The sequence below is a fragment of the Rhinatrema bivittatum genome, chromosome 4 (genome assembly GCF_901001135.1).
Source record: "Rhinatrema bivittatum chromosome 4, aRhiBiv1.1, whole genome shotgun sequence".
Classification (NCBI taxonomy): Eukaryota; Metazoa; Chordata; class Amphibia; order Gymnophiona; family Rhinatrematidae; genus Rhinatrema; species Rhinatrema bivittatum.
The window spans coordinates 293394214-293411902 of NC_042618.1; the positions used below are offsets into that span (position 1 = coordinate 293394214).

General features: G+C 42.0%; 1 protein-coding gene across 1 annotated transcript in view; it reads left to right on the forward strand.

The window, feature by feature from the left end:
- The window catches only part of RYR3 (ryanodine receptor 3), a 1291138-nt gene that overhangs the window by 991368 nt on the left and 282081 nt on the right, over positions 1-17689 (forward strand). Inside the window, 2 exon segments of the mRNA XM_029600192.1 lie at positions 7180-7259; positions 14850-14926. Coding sequence (XP_029456052.1) covers positions 7180-7259; positions 14850-14926 — 157 coding nt within the window.

Below are 17689 nucleotides of genomic sequence, written 5' to 3' on the forward strand. Positions count from 1 at the left end.
AAAAAAGCAAACAGAATGTTGGGAATTATTAGAAAAGGAATGGTGAATAAAACGGAAAATGTCATAATGCCTCTTTATCGCTCCATGGTGAGACCGCACCTTGAATACTGTGTACAATTCTGGTCGCCGCATCTCAAAAAAGATATAATTGCGATGGAGAAGGTACAGAGAAGGGCTACCAAAATGATAAGGGGAATGGAACAACTCCCCTATGAAGAAAGACTAAAAAGGTTAGGACTTTTCAGCTTGGAGAAGAGACGACTGAGGGGGGATATGATAGAGGTGTTTAAAATCATGAGAGGTCTAGAACGGGGGTAGATGTGAATCGGTTATTTACTCTTTCGGATAGTAGAAAGACTAGGGGGCACTCCATGAAGTTAGCATGGGGCACATTTAAAACTAATCGGAGAAAGTTCTTTTTTACTCAACGCACAATTAAACTCTGGAATTTGTTGCCAGCGAATGTGGTTAGTGCAGTTAGTATAGCTGTGTTTAAAAAAGGATTGGATAAGTTCTTGGAGGAGAAGTCCATTACCTGCTATTAAGTTCACTTAGAGAATAGCCACTGCCATTAGCAATGGTTACATGGAATGGACTTAGTTTTTGGGTACTTGCCAGGTTCTTATGGCCTGGATTGGCCACTGTTGGAAACAGGATGCTGGGCTTGATGGACCCTTGGTCTGACCCAGTATGGCATTTTCTTATGTTCTTATGTTCTTATGAAAAGAGTTGCATACATAAAATTAGCACATACAGTGCAGATTTGCGCAACTGCCATTCTATGAACTTCAAACATACACATGCAAGTATACAAATCTGCTGATATAAAAGGTGCCGGCCAGGGGCATTCCATGACGGGGCTAACATCATATCTCCCTTTCCCTCCTTTTCTATACAGTATTCCAAATGAGATTTCTCATGAGACTTATACAGATATGATATCTCCTCCTTTTTTATACTAGCTATTCCGCTCCTGTGCATTCAAGTATCCCTTTGTGTTTTGCTGTCACTTTGTCTACATGTTTGACCATCTTAAGATCATTGGATATGATCAGCACCCCCTATACTGTGCTGCTCTCATGGGATTTTGCAACCCAAATGCATGATCCTGCATTTTTAGCATTAAATCTTAGCTGCCAGATTCTAGAACATCCTTCGAGCTTCACTAGATCCCCCCCCTGATGTTTTCTATACCTTTCAGGGAATCTACCCTGTTTCAGATTTTGGAATCAGCTGCAAAAAAGGCAAATCTTTCCTAATAGCTTTTCTGCAATATCTGTAACGACAATGTTGAACAAAATTGGGCTGAGGCTCAATCCCTGTTGCATACTACTGGTAACCCCCCCACTTTTTTTTTTCTTTTTATGTGAACTCCATTTTTTTCACCCTTTGTCAAGTAAAGAAGATAAACTTACAGTTATCCAAAACTGCTTACATCGCATAAAAAAAAAAATAACCTGAGATAAGATTACTTCACATATTTTATATATATTATTGTGGCTGGTAAAGCTCACAATAGTTCCAGTTAAATTAGACATTTTTTTAGTTTATTGTTTAGAACAGAAAAATTATGTTTGGCTTAAATCTATTAAAATACCCTGTGCCAACTTAATCTCAGCTTGCATGGTATAGATATATTGTAATACCCAGTATAAGAGAGGTACTAGCTCAGTCTTATTTATGTTTTGCATGAGTGTACAAGTGTCTGAGCAGTCTCTTTAAAGTGATCCTGACTGTCTGGGCCAAGTCTCCTCTCAGGGCTATTAATGCATAGGGGGTCCAGCCACACCCATGGTTTAGGCAGGAAACAGATTAAAGATATCCACGTTGTCCAGAAATGACAGATTATAGATTGTCTCTCAGCAAGTTTAAGATAGGCAGGGAGGGAAGAATGAACAGGAGCTTGGCATGTAGGGGCTCAAGGAGATGTGGAAGGATGGGCCCAGTAACTTGCAGGCAGGAACTCCAATCCTTTTTTTTTAAGACTTTTCTGGGCCTTAGGTTCTTTCTGCAAATGTATAGGTTCCAAACATAGACACTGATTGGCTATACCTTAATCCACTGGTAGAGGATGGGTGTGTTTAGAAGTTACTTCTTCTTAGTGGGCTTATTTACACAGGCTTCATGTGGTGATAACATGTTCTGGAAGACACCTGGTTAATCAAAATGTGTCTTATTAAATTCAAAGTTTGTCAAGGCCACAAAAACTTTGCAGACCTGCACCTGGCTGCATCAGCTAATTAGCTGTGAAGAAGAATCTCCAGTTCATTCAGCAACAGCAGAGTTTTGTGGCATCCCTCTTATGTTGCTTGGAGTCCATTTTATTTGGATCAAGTTGCACATAGCTCCTTTCAGAGTGACCTGGCTAGACCCTACAATCACCTCCCTCTGAACTAGTTTCTAACCCAGGGCCCACACCTAGGGTACTCAGTTTGTTTATAAATCACCTATGTGGAATTATGTCAAAGGCCTTGCTGAACTTTAAGTACACTATATCAAGTGATCTCCCCTGATCTAAAATTCTGGTCACCCACTCAAAGAATTTGATTAGATTCATCTAAGAAGCCCTTCCTTTGATAAAACCACGTTGCCTTGGATTTTATAATCTACTGGTTTACTGATACTGCACTTCCTCTATTTTAGCAGTGATTCCATTAATTTACTGACCACTGAGGTCAGATTAACTAACCTGTAGTGCTCAGATTCCTCTTTTAGGAAGAAGAAGAAGATCTGCCTGTCTCCAGTCATTTGCCAAGATTTAGACTCTTAAACTAAGGGGTAGACTTTAAAAGGAGCGCTCAGTTCCCGGCGCGCGCACATGGACGAGCCACTTTTATAACATGCGCGCGCCAGTATGTGCATGTTATAAAATCCATTGGCTGCGCCCGCGTATGCGGGTGGTACAATCAGGGGGGGCTGAATTTTAGTAAATTACGCGTGGCGATGCAACTGGAGCTCCCCCAGTTCCCTCCCAGTCCGCTCCAATTAAGGTGCGAACTGGGAGGAAACTTCCCTACCCCCTTACCTAAACTTCCTCCCTTTTCCCCTCTCCTCCTCACCCCCTAAACCCTTCCTATCTACCAATTTCTTTTTGTTTTGTTACTTACCGCTCCTCCCAAGCAAAAACAATCTGCGAGCGCCGGCCAGCTGCCGGTGAGCGCTTCTCCGGGTCAGTTGCTAATAGCTGCTATCCTGGCTGACCTGTGTCCCACCTGGCCTCTGTCCCGCCCCACCCCTTCCCGCCCAGACCACACCCTTTCCCCACCCCTTTTTCAGGGCCCAGTGTTTATGAGCGTATTGGCAGTTACACAAGTGGCCGGGCCCTTTTGAAAATGCGCGTACCTCGCGCAGAGCCCGGCCATGTGCGTAACTGCCAGTATTTGCACGCGTGGCCCTTTTAAAATCCAGTCTTAAGTGCCTAGTGCTGAAAATCAGCACCTAAATTCCGCCCCCCCCCCCCCCAGCCTAACTCCACTCTCCTGGCCACTCACCTTTTAGTGAGGCTACTAAATTTAGGGACTCAGCCATCACATATTTTCAAAAGAGACAATTTAAGAGACTAACTCTCAAAGTAAGGACCTAAACCCTTTGAAATTTGACCTGAAGTATCTTTACTGACACTTACAAATGATATAATGAAGCAATTGTAGTGGTTTTTCAGATGCTTCCTTTTGGGAGGTATCTTGGATGGAGAGTACTTTCAATATGTCCAAGAAGCTTAGAAGATTTCCTGTTCTTTCTCTTCTAGGTCTTTTCCAGGGAATGTGGCTGGGGTTCAAGGGTGAATTCCCCAGGGCTTTAAGGAAAGGGAGTAGATATGGGAGTCTAGGAGGATTCTGAAATGAAAGAATCAAGAGATGATCCTTAGTGAAAAGAAGTATATCCTCGACTCCTTGTTTCCAGTAGAGATTACCTTCTCTGTGTTAAAAAGGTGAATTTGCAGTCTGGGGCTGAAGGCAGCTGCTAGGCATGTGTACCTGCAACAGGAATCATAAGGAGCTCATCTGTGATTGTTCAGGAGGATTCTCAGATTGAGGAACCACCAGAGACAGAGGGGAGATTTCACTTTAAACCATGAGATGGAATTTTTGCTTGGAAGAGGGATTCAGCAACCCTACCCTGATATCACTCCCATGTGGGAAAAGGAAAAGCCCCCTACTGTTGCAGATTCAGTCATTGTGCAATATAGACTGTGTCTTGGATTTTGTTTTTCTGTATAGATGTCATTGAAAGGAAATGCACACATTGTCAAATCATTTCATGTATTCATGTCTAGTTATTTATATTCAACTTTTACACTTCACAACTGCTTCAGTGAACTTTACTTCTGGAACTACCAAAACCTGTGTGGCGATTTGATTTGTGGACCAAGATATCAAAGAGAATTACAATCTGAGGGGCTTGGGAGCTTGTCTTTCCATGCCCTACCTCCCATTCATTGAAAAATACCTGGGAGCCCCATGGGATGTTTGTTGGCCTCTTACCTCCCAGATATGCCCCTGAAACTGACCAGAGTGTGGAGCAAGGGCTATAATGGATGGTGGGTGGCCCTACTATGGTGCATCACTGCTCTAGACGGAAGATGTAAGCAGTGTTGTGTGACCTCAGTGTGCATTAATCTACATGCTAGCTGCTTGTTGGTGTTCCAATTTGAGTTTACCTGGCACCATCACAGCATCATGGAGCAATGGCAGAGCCATTACCATAGCTGTTGTCACTGGCCTGTTGCCTGCCCCATGCCAAAGCAGTAGCAGCTAACATTTATTTTATTTATTTAAATACTCTTCTATACCATCGTTAAGTTAATTCACCATCATAACGGTTTACAGAAAGGCACGATAAGGACAAACTGTAATTGGTATAGATTGCAAATTATTCATGTGCCAACATAGTACGTAACATATTTTAATAAGAGAAACTATGTGTTTAATTAAGGCTTATATGCCGGTTGAGAAACTGTCACTCTAGCGTTAATATGCAACTGGAGATATTAAAGGAAAAAAAAACTGTTTTCCTCCTTCTCTTTGTCTTTATAAAAAGCTTTTTTAAAAAGCCAGGTTTTCAGACTAGTTTTAAATAGTTTCAAATTTCTCTGCAGCCTTATTTCGAGTGGCATGGAGTTCCATAGAACAGGTCCACCCAGCAACAGTGCTCTCTCCCTTACCTGAGTGAGGCGTGCTGATTTAACAGAAGGAATATTTAGTAGAGCTTTATTAGCAGATCTCAGGTTTCTGTGTGGTACATGTACGCGCAGTGCTGTATTAAGCCAGTCGGCCTTTTCATCATGGATTAGTTTATGAATTATACACAATGCTTTCTATTGTATTCTTTGTTCAATTGGAAGCCAGTGTAGCTCAGCAAGTGTACCTGTGATGTGTTCTCTTTTCTTTTTGCCTGTCAAAATTCTAGCAGTGGAATTTTGCAATATTTGGAGTGGTCTAATGGTAACTTGAGGTAGCCCTAATAGCAGAGAGTTACAGTAGTCTGTGCTCGCGAATATCATTGCCTGTAAGACTGTGCGAAAATTATTCAGCATTAGCAGGGGTTTCAGTCTTCTAAGGATCATTAGTTTGGCGTAACCTTCTTTTAATTTCTGTGAAATGTGTTGTTTCATGTTAAGCCCAGGGTCAATTATTACCCTTAGATTCCATACTTTTATTGCTAACTCTACAGTTTGATTATTTTTGATTGCGATTGTAGTTTGTGTAGGGTGTATATTTTTTCATTCTAGGTGTAGGAATTCAGTTTTATCAATGTTTATTACCAGTTCCATTTGGTTTAGGAGTTGTTTGATTATTTCAAGATACATATTGGCCAGTTTCATTGTTTCTTCAATCGTGTTTACGATGGGTAACAGTAGTTGTATGTCATCTGCGTATATGTAGTGTATTATTCCAAGTCCTGCGAGTAGGTGACATACTGGGAGGAGGTAAATGTTAAAAGAGTGTTGCAGACAGGGCTGATGCCTCTGGGACTCCTGTTTGTAGTTTAACTTTGTCTGATAGTGTGTTTTTGATTTGTACTTGGAAAAATCTATTGTTTAAGTATGACTCAAACCAGTTTATTGTTATGTTATTGAGTCCTATTTCTTTTAGTCTATTGATTAGTATTTTGTGATTTACAGTGTCAAATGCTGCAGAGAGATCCAATAGAATCAGAATGTAATGTGTTCCTATAGCAAAGCCTCTTAAGATATTGTCTGATAGAGCTAGTAATAATGTCTCAGTACTGTAGTGTTTGCGGAAACCATGTTGTGCAGGATATAATATGTTAATACTTTCTAAGTGGTTTAATAGTTGTTTTTGAACTGGTTTTTTTTTCAATTAGTTTGGCTATTAGGGGTAAGTTGGAGACTGGTCTATAGTTGCTCAAATTTAGGGGGTCAAGGTTCTTTTTCTTAATGATTGGTTTGATTATGGCTCCTTTCAGGATATCTGGCATTGATCCTTCATCTAGGGAAAGGTTGATGATCTTAGATAATGTTGGGGCTACTGTGTTGGCTAGTTTTTTTAATTCCATTATGGGTATGGTGTCAATTGAGTGTGGGGCAGGGTTCAATTTTTTTTATCATGGAGGAAGAAGAGGCAGAGGCAATAAAGTAAGTATCACAGTAAAGTGGAATGAAGTACTTTCTGGCCAGAGTGGGGTGGCAAAGTGCGGGCAACAAATATTTTTTTTGGGGGGGCTCTTCCCCCTAATAGCAATGCCAGTGAATGTGAGTACAGAAAGGAGATGGGTAAGTAAGCAAAGGAAGTACATGAGAGACAAGTGAATAATAAGAACATAAGAACATAAGAAATGCCATACTGGGTCAGACCAAGGGTCCATCAAGCCCAGCATCTTGTTTCCAACAGTGGCCAGTCCAAGTCACATGTTCAATGATAGGAAATATTTGGAGACAGAAGAATAATGTTTGTGAAGGTTGGAGATACTGAGAGACGTGTGCAAGTAAAAATAAGAGATGATGGGAGACTTTACTAGTACATTTAAAGCTATATAATATGGAAAGCCAAGAATATAATGAGAGCAAAAATAGGCAATGTCAAAAAAGGTGATTAATGTGATCAAATGTAGGTAATATCAGGAGGAAAATGATTAAAGTGAATAAAAGTAGTAGATATAGGGAGACAGAAGATTATTTATCTATGTTATCTATATATCTCTGCATTTCTATGACAGGTGACATGAGCTCCATGGTGGTGGAAACGTTGAAGCTTGGTATTGCTATCCTTAATGGTGGAAACACTGTGGTACAGCAGGTAACTATCCTAAACTTCTTATTCAATTAGAAGTTATGTGCTTAGCTCTGCCAAAGTGAAAATACCCTCTGTTCAGCTCTTAAATTTAGGCACTTAAATTCAAAAGGCACATAAATTTAAGTGCCAAAACATTCTAATACACATATCATTTCACACTAATTTGCAGACTATGGAGCTAACCTTTTCTCCATCCAACAGCAAGTCTCTCTTCTGCTGCTATTGCTTCTCTTGTGAAGCATCTGATTTCTCTCTCCACACGTCTGCTTCCTCCTCTGGCTGCCAGCTGCTTTCTCTCCAGATCAGCTCATAACCAATGGAGATTCCCATCAACCTCCAAACATAGTAAATTGCTACTGAACAGGAAATAGCCCATATAGCACTTCAGACACTACTTTTGCTTGTTTAGTCACTGATACAGGATTCACAGACAGACAGATGGACATGACCTTCCCATAAGGTGTTCTTTTTACTTTATTAATTTGTAACTTTAGAGTAGAATGCCTAAAAATGAGTAGACAGGTAGACAGAGTTAGATCAGAGGACAGACATTAAATGCTTAGTGCTGATTTTCAGTGCTAGGTGCCTAATTCAAATACCTAAACCTAGATGCTGTGATAGCTGCACTAAATCTAGGCACTATCCCTGTGTTCAATAATTAATCCCTCCTCCTTAAACTGTAGTGTCCTCCTGACCGACCAACATATCTAAAATCCACCCCCTCTTCCAGTTGCAATCTACCCCATAACTGGAATACTCCCAACCCCTGAGCCATGATGCCCTCCCCTGAGCTGTTCAATATACTTTATAGCATCCTGGGTCTTATATTTTCAGTGGTAGGAGGGATGGAGGGATGCAATTTCTTTGGTGGCAAGAGGGACACGATCTCCCTCTGGATGCTACTGCTGACACTGCTGAATGACACCACCTGTTGCTAGCAGTGTCAGCAGTAGCACCCAGAGGGAGATCGTGTCCCTCTTGCCACCAAAGAAATAAGACCATCTGAAATCATAAGTGGAGGGATGGCAGGGGTGGGAGGCTCAGGATGTTCATGGTCCCAGTGGATGAGGAGGGTGCAAATGGCCACCCGACCATCTAAAATAAATTGGGTGGCTCAGTGGAGGGAATTGTGGATCAGAGAGGGGAAACCACAACTTGAGAAAGGCAGGGGCTGCATTTTAATTACTAGGGCTGCGGGAAAGGGTAAGATGCCCATTTTCAGTCAATGATACGTATCCTAATTGTAGTTGCCCACATTTTGGTCACCTAGATAGAATGCTCAAAGTTGGCTGAAAACTGGCCTCCATGATATTCCTGGAGATATCTTTTTGCAGGAAAACATGACCAGTATCATTGTTACCTTCGGTGGTTACTGTGCTCTATACAGCTAGATGATTTGGGAGGGTAATTTTCAAAAGGATTTACACACACAATCTGCTTTTGAAAATTATCCAAGAGAGAACTCGCTTACATGTCTGCTTTCCCTGCACTCGTTGTAGGTGTTCCAAAGGGTAAAGTTGGGGGCATGAAAAACATTTGAATACATACTTTAGGTATTTGAAAGTATGCATGAACACATATAATACATGCAGAAAGTTACATCTTCCCGTATGTATGTGTACACAGATACTACTGATAGCTGTGAATTTTCAAAGCAGGTTTATGCCCGCAGACTTTTCAAAGCAGATTTGTACCAGCAGACTTTAGCTATACATGGGCTGCTGAAAATTACCTTCCCTATAATCTTCACACCTTAAGGTGTGCTGTATGACAACAGCTCTGAAGTCTGAATAGGGGACAATTTTCAATCGCATGCTAATAATTCCAACGTCCACAAGGATTTTGGAATAATCAGCATTCTGTGGATTTCCCACCAGTTTGTTTCCCTTTGAAAATTGCCTAGGGGAAAAATGCCAACAGAGATTTGCACCTCTTTTTTCTGTGGTCACCTTCTTCCCTTTAAAACAATGCACGTAATTTTGAAAATTCATAATTCAAAATTATGTGTGATGTTGCATTCCCTTCACTGACCTGTCCTTGCCCCTGGGAACACCTCCCCTCCATACAGGCAAAAACATGTGTGTTGTGGAACAATGTGTGTATTCTTAAAGCTACTTTATGCACATAAGATTGCTTTTAAAATACCTGGATAATTGGCCGAATACATACACACATTCATTTACATAGCCTCTTTTTCAGAGGACATAACTTAGACAAGTACACTTTCATGCTTACTTTCCTAAATCAAAACCTATGTGCATAAGTGCCAACTATGCCCCCTGAAATGCCTCTCCTTAGTGCATATAAAAATATGCATGAAACTAGGTTAAGTGCATACATTTAAGCACACTGAGCCCAGATCAATTTTAGAACAGCCATTTACATGCACAAGCAGGATAGCATCATCCGATGGAGCTTGGCACAGAAAAATGATATCAAAATTCCTAGAACTTTGATTGTGCATACCATTATACATCTACATGGGGTCCCTTCAGTCTCTCTATTTCCATGGAGCCCTTTGTTGTAGTATGTTGCTTCATTTTCCTGTTCTCATTGTTTTGGGAGCTTTTTCCTCTGCCCAGCAAAAGGATCATTCATCACAGGGTCCAGCGATCTTGTTTCTCGTAGTTTCCCCTAGGTAAAGTTTTTCAACAGTTTTCTAAGTTTTCTTGTGCAGTTGTTCTCTGAGTGATGGTGCAGTCCTTCGGTGCCTGTTGGGCATCAATCTGTTATCATTATCAAGTTTTATTTTACATCCTTTTTATTTTGGTTCAGCATGTCTAGAAGGTTCCAGTGATGCTCCCTAAGCAAAAGGACCATGTCTACTGTGGACCTCCCTGATAGATGTGTCAATTGCTTGGGAACATTATATGATATATATGGGTACCACAAGTTTGTGTCCATGATCCCAAAAGAATAAAATGGCTCTTCAGGCACTGGAAGGCCGATTCACCAGCATTGGAGGCATCCACAATGAAGGACCTTGGAACTGCAGTGATGGAAAGAGCATCATTGGCATTGGGGGGATTGTTGATTCCCTCATTGCCATCAGCTAATAGGGAACCTAACCATTGTGTGACTCTTCCCATTTGAAGAAGACATCGGGTTCTGCCTCTTTCATTCAGCATTGAGGAGATCTCATGTCAAGCATCGAAGCATCGGCATTGGTCTCTATTGATGCATGATGCCAAAAATAGGGGTTGATCCGGCTCATGCCGAGAACCATCCTAAGCAATTCCATGGCAAGGAACGTTCATCCTCTAGCATGCCAGGGACTTGCAATAGTCTCCACCAGTCTTGTTGTTCACCACTGATCCACCTCTCATTTCCGAAAAGGATGTGGTCACTCCTCCTGCTTCCTAGTCAGTGTTAGCATCAGCAATTTTTCAGGAGGAATTGGATAAAAAGATCCAGCAAGCCTTGGAGAAGGCATTGCAGAGCCTTAGTACCAGAGCCTCAAGGGCACTGAGGCAGGCACTGATAATTCTTAATCTGCTGCTCAGTTTCCTCCAGATGCTCGTGGGTGATGCATCAGCTCTGCTGTTGATACTGGTGCATGTTCTGTCACTGATGCACAGAGGGGCATCGAGGTCAATGGCTGTCAGCCTACTGTTGATCTTTAGCTCTTTGGGAAAGGAAACTTTCCCAAAATGTTGACGTTCCTTGGGATCCAGGCCCAAATAGCCAACAGTACCAGCCCAAGACCTGTTGAATGAGGTTAGAGCACCAAGAGAGCACTCACTGGCAGACCAGAGTGAGTCAGACTCTTAGTATTTGTGAGGGTATGACTATGACTCTGAAGTTGCCTCTGATGAGGAGGTGTCTATGGGTCTTCCTTCTGACCCCTTTCCTCCACCAAATAGAAGGAAGTCTCCACCAAAGGGACTTCTCCTTCACAGGTTTTCTGAGGAAAATGTCAGAAACCATTCCATTTATTTACAAATGGAGTTATCCCAATTTAAGATGCTCCTAAGGATCTTCCTAAGAAGATTGCTCCAGTCTGAGTTCATGAGATCCTTCAGGAGGTGTAGATGAGGATGAGGGAGAACCCCCTCTCTGTAGCTCCCATCAATAGTAAGATGGATGTGATTTATTTTGTTTAGAAGGCTCCCAGATTCAACAAGCAGCAGTTGTCACACCATTCTGCGGTATTTATTTAGTTACTTATTTATTTACTTTTTTATACCAGTATTCAGGTTTACATTATATAATAAACATAAACAGCATAAAATAATATAAATACAACATATCTAAAATCCTAAAACAATAGCAAATAATATATAATCACTAAAAACTATAAAATTAACTATATGTCACTACAATAAAATTTAATTAAACACATCTAAAACTTTACAGGAAAGAATGGGGAGGGAGGAGGGTTTGACTTCAGCTTGCAAAGGCCTGCTCAAAGAGCCAAGTCTTCAGTTTTTTCTTAAATGTATTAGGTTGAGATTCTAGTCTTAAATCTGTTGGTAAACATTCCAAATTTTTGGACCTGCCAATGACAATGCTCAGTCACGGACTGGATTTAAGCGTGCCATTTTAGGGGATGGTATAGATAATAAAGCTTTACCTGCCGACCGTAAATTGCTTTGGGGTGTGTGGATGTGCAAAACCAAGTTTAACCATTCTATTTTTTCTCCGTACAGTGATTTATGGATTAAATATAAACATTTAAACTGGATCCTATAGAAGATTGGGAGCCAATGAAGCTCTTTTAAAATGGGTGTAATATGGTCCTGCTTCTTACTTCCAGTTAAAAGCCGAGCGGTGGCATTCTGCAAGAGCTGCAGCGGACGAATTGTAGAAACAGGAAGGCCCAGCAATAGGGCATTACAATAATCTAATTTTGAAAACAACAGGGCTTGCAAAACTGTCCTAAAATCAAATTCACTCTCAAAAAGGCCAAGCAAACTAGGACCCACTACTCGGTGACTCTGGGGAGGGATCCTAGAGACATGGATGCTATTGGGAGACAGGTTTTTTTCAAGATTCTATGCATAGCATCCTACCATGTCTTTATGGGCCAGTGCATGTGGGAAATTCTAAAGCAGGTGCAGGAGGCGACTAAGCAGCTTTCTCAAAAGCAGCAAGATACCCTCCAGTCACTGGTGGACAAAGGGTTGGAATGCATAAAACATGTGGCCCATTTGACCTTGACTGTTTTTAAACAACATAGAGAGCATCTGCTGCAGGGATGTGGGCATGCAGACTCAGCTGGCTGCGAGCCTTGAATCTCTGTTCAGAAGTGCAAGAAAGCCTCACTGACATGCTGTGTACAGGAGAGAATCCATGATTCTTTAAGAGGGAAAAATACTGGATATCATCTGCATATAGCTTATAGTGCACCCAGGGCCGGTGCAAGGGGATTGGGCGCCCTAGGCACCTTCAGCCTTGCGCCCCACCCCCGGTCGCAGCCCCAACTCTAAGGGGCGAGGACCACATGCTGCCACTCCCTCACTCCTCCACCTTCCCAAACCCCTGCAAAACTCATAAAATCACCTGGTGGTCCAGCAGGGGGCCCGGGAGCGATCTGCCACTCCTGGGCCATCGGCTGCCAGTAACTAAAATGGCACCGGTGGCCTTCAGCCCCTACCATGTGACAGGGGCTACCGGTGCCATTGGTAGAGAATTGGGAGAGAATCTAGCAAGAGGGGAAGTTCCCAAGCCGCCAGGTCGTCCTTGATCTTTTCAGACAGCCCATCTAGGAATATAGACTGGAGACAGTTCTCCTCCCAGTGGAGTTCAGAGGCTAGGGTCCTGAATTCAATCATGTAATCAGAAAGAGCATGACCCCTTAGTGGATCTGCAGGAGTTCAGTGCAGGCGGCCACCTGTCATCCTGGGTCCTCAAACATCGTTCAGAACAGCTCCAAAAAGCGAGGAAGGTCTTGTACCAGATCGTCCAGGCCAGGGCTTTGCCCTCCAGCAGAGATAAGATATACGTGGTCTTGGTTGCACTGTCCGGGAATAGTAAGGACTGAAGGCAGAAGTGCATGCTGTACTGGTTAAGGAACCCCCCAACACTGGCAGGGGTCGCCGGCATAGCGATCGGTCGGCCCTGTGACATAGTGTAGGCAAAGGCTATCAGCGTTATTTTGAATAATAGCAGGCAACGGCCCGAGTGCAGGAGGTCGCTCCCAGACCCCTGCTGGACATTTGGCAAGTCTTGTGGGGGTCAGCAGGGTCCCCCAAGACTTGCCAAAAGTCCCTGGTGGTCCAGCGGGGATCCGGGAGTGACCTCCTGCACTCGGGCCGTCGCCTGCCAGTATTCAAAATGGCGCCGATAGCCTTTGCCCTTACTATGTCACAGGGGCTACTGGTGCCATTGGTTAGCCCCGTCACATGGTAGGAGCACAAGATGGCGCCGGCCATCCATGTGACAGGATCTGACCAATGGCACCAGTAGCCCCTGTGACAAGGTAGGTCAAAGGCTATCAGCGCCATTTTGAAACTGGCAGCCCAGGGTGTGAGTGCAGGAGATGGCTCCCGGACCCCCTACTGGACCACCAGGGAGTTTTGGTAAGTCTTGGGGGGGTCAGGATGGTGGGGGGTTGTTTAAATTGGCTTCTTTAGGCTGCCGAATAATTCGGCAAAGATTCGTGTATTCGTGGGGAATCGTGATACGTTTCGCTTCCCCACGAATACAACGAATATGGCCACATCCATTGCGGATTGCCAATATGTAGGGACCGAATGCACACCCCTAGCTAGCATGCCTGAGCCCGGGGAAGCGGCCTCGCGACGGTGAGTGGCAGGCGCTGGTCATAGGAAGCCGCAGCCAACGGCCATAACACCCTGAAGAAGCCCGTGTCCAGCGGGTGAAACAAGGGCCTTGTTGGGGCTAGAGGAGTTACTTAAGATACAGTTTATAAATATAAAGGAGGATGCTACACAAGCAAGATAATGTCTGCTACACAAGTAAGTGTCAAAACAGAAGAGCTTTTTAAGAGCTCAGATAAATCTTCTCTTTATATCTGAGCAGGTGTGAGCCTTCCTGCATAGCCATCTACTGTGCAAGTTTTCTCAGTCTTTGTCATCCACTTGTGTAAATAAACATGTTTTGCTGTCTCTAAAGCTGTTCATCAAAACATTTTCGCATGTAGATGTAGTTCCTTTTTTTTCTTCTCAGAATGGCAATGGATGCTTCTCAATTCCATGGAATCTGCAGCTTCTTTATGTATTGCCCCCAATTCCACTGATACAGGATGATCCAAAAACTAAAAAAAAAAAAGCCTCACTTGTTTTCAGCCGACAGCGTCACTAGTTTTGATAGTTGTTTACATTGTTACAAAACTTAGTGGTAAGACATGATAGGGCAGGAGGTGGAAAGAGAGAGAGAGATGCTGGGTGTTAGATTAAGTTTGGAGATTTATATGCTCATCTACCCTGGATAATACACACAAAAGAGGAAGAGATCTAACTTCAGTAAGGAGGAGCAATATCCTACAAGTGGTCATCAAGCATCTGGGATATATTGTTAACAAATGGGCAACTGCTCTTTATTTGACATCATCTGCTATGATATACCATGTTACTTCCTGGCTTATTCTATCAGCATTACTGGAGGATTGTTTTTTGTTTTTTTTTTTAGAAAATGCTGGACTACCTGAAGGAGAAGAGAGATGCTGGATTCTTCCAGAGTTTATCAGGCCTAATGCAGTCCTGCAGGTAACAGCAGATTAGTCCTAGAAAATTTGTTTCTGGAGATGCTGATATTCTGACACCTATTGCTGCTGTGGAGCTTTCTTACACTCTAATGTGACCTGCTAGGGTAGCAGTGTACGAGGCCTGATACTGTAATGGCATGTTGGCCTTAACCTTGAACCTCTGCAAAGCAGAATTAGAGGGAAGGGAAAATCTATGATACACAGTAAAGCATCTTATAGCTAGAAAGGGTTGGGACTGTGTAAAACGTAGCCATGGAAATTGCAGCAATGCAGGCAGCTTGAAAATTGTCCCCTTTAAGGACAATTCTAAGAGGCATTTACAGAGATAAATAGATATTTCCTGGGGGGGGGGGGGGATTGCCCTAGCTGAAAATTATTCTCACAGCAATTGAAAACATCTGCTGGAACAGCATGTGTACTTTTAGCCTCTGTGAAAAGAGGCGTTAGAGGGAGAGGAAGAGGAAGGTTGAGTTGAGGGAAAAAACAGTATGTTTACATTTGATTTTCAAATGTAAACATGCTGCCTTACGCCCAGTTGGCTATCCACATAAATAGGAGTTGCAAGTATATGTGTCCTTTGTACATGTATGCTTTGCAAAGCAAACTGCTTGGGTACCTCCCTTTTGAAAATGCGATGCAAGATGTATACATACCTTGCAATTAGGCAGGCTTTTCAAAATTGCCCTCTTTATCCCCTATTTCTAAAAAAAACCTAATCAGTGCTGGTGGAAGCTATTGTTAAGACCAAAATTACTAAATATGGATAAATATGGTTTAATGGGAAAAACCAGCATTGATTTAGCAAAGGAAAGTTGTTCTTTACTAATCAGAATTCTTTGAAGGTGTGAACAAGCAGGGGAACACAGGTAAACCAGTCAACATAGTGTATTTAGATATTCAGAAGGCATTTGATAAAGTCCCTTATAAGAGACTCCTCATGAAACAAATAAACCATGAGCTAAGAGGCAATGTCTTACTCTAGATAGGTAACTGCTTAAAAAAATAGGAAATTGGGGTAATTGAATAGCTCTTTTCTAGCCCTAGGGGATAATCTTTGCAAATAAGGATGCCAAGTGCTACATTAGTGCATGGTATGCTTCAGAGTCATCATGTATGTCAAATGTTTGTGCTGTTTTTTTTTACTGTCAGTAAACAGTTTCACATTAAAAAAAAAAAAGGAAACTGGGTAGGATTAAATGGTCATTTTCCTCAGTTACAAGAGGTAAGTAGTGGAGTGCCTTAGAGATCTATACTGGGACTGGTGCTGGTTAACTTATTCATTAATGATCTAAAATAAGGAATGAGTAAGCTGATCAAATTTGCAAAAGACATAAAAATATTCAAAGTAGTTAAAGTATAAGCAGATTGAGAAAATGCAGAAGGACCTTGCTAGGCTAGGAAATTGGGTATCTAAATGGCAGATGAAATTTAATGTGTAAAATAATAAACATAGGGGAAACCTAATCTGAACTACAGATACACAATGCTGAGTTCCACATTGGGAGTCACTACCCAGAAAAAGGATCTTAGCATCATTTTAGACAATGTGTTGAAACAGTGTCTGGTGGTGGTTAAACAAATATAATGTTAGAAATTATTTGGAAGGGAATGAGGAGCAAAACTGAGAAATATCATAGTGATTCTGTATAAATCTGTGGTGTAACCCCACCTTGAATATCATATAGAAATGGGAAAAAAGGGCAACATTTGGAAAGCTAAGAACCCTGATGCTCATAGTATGGGAAATCAAGTCTCAGATCAAGAGGCAGTCATGGAAGAAGCTGACTTGGATGTAGTGGCTGTCACGGAAATGTGGTACACAGAAAACCATGACTGGGATCTAGTTATACTGGGCTGCAATCTATTCAGAAAGAACCAGATAGAAAGGAAGGCACTAAATATAAAAAGTAATATTAAAGCAACAGAATTGTAGGGCATATGAATCAAGGAAGGAGGGATTGCGGGTTAATCTGGAGAGAGAGAATGGAGCATCTCCTTATATGGGTGTAATATACAGACCTCCATCATGGACAGAAGCAATGGATAGATATTTAATGGAGGATATTCATAAACTTGTTGGGTGATTTCAAAATGATGGATGTTGATTAGGACATCCCAACTGTGGAGTCTTCTAGAAGTATGGATTCCATGCAGGATGAACTATTCCATCAGCCTACATGGGAGGGGCGATACTTGACCTGGTGTTTACCAACAGAGACAGTGTTTCATATGTTGTAGTCCACAATCATCTGGGATCCAGGAAACACCAGAGGGTGTGATTCAGTATTTGAGTGCAGGACATGAAGGTTCATTCAACAGTGAGGATCCTAGACTTCAGGAAAACTAACTTTGTAAAAATGAAAGAGTACCTCAAGGACTTGTTAGCTGGATGGGAAAATCAAGGGGAAGCAGAAGAGCAGTGGACAAAACTGAAAGGAGGTGTTATAAGGGCAACTAACCTTTTTATTAGGAAAGTAAATAAAGGAAAGAGTCAAAAGAGGCCACTATAGTTTTCTAAAGATGTAGCTGAAAAGGTAGGGGAAAAAAGTTTGTGTTCCTAAACTCCAAGAGATCACACAAAATGGAAGGCAGGTGACAATATCTGCTAAAGTTAAGAGAAGCTGGAAAGTAGTCAAGAATGCAAAAATTCAAATAGAAGAAAAAATAGAAAACATGGTAAAATGGGGTACAAGACTTTTTTTTTCAGATATGTTAGTGATAGGAGAAAGTGCAAAAATGGCACTTTTTCATTGTCAGCCTCTAA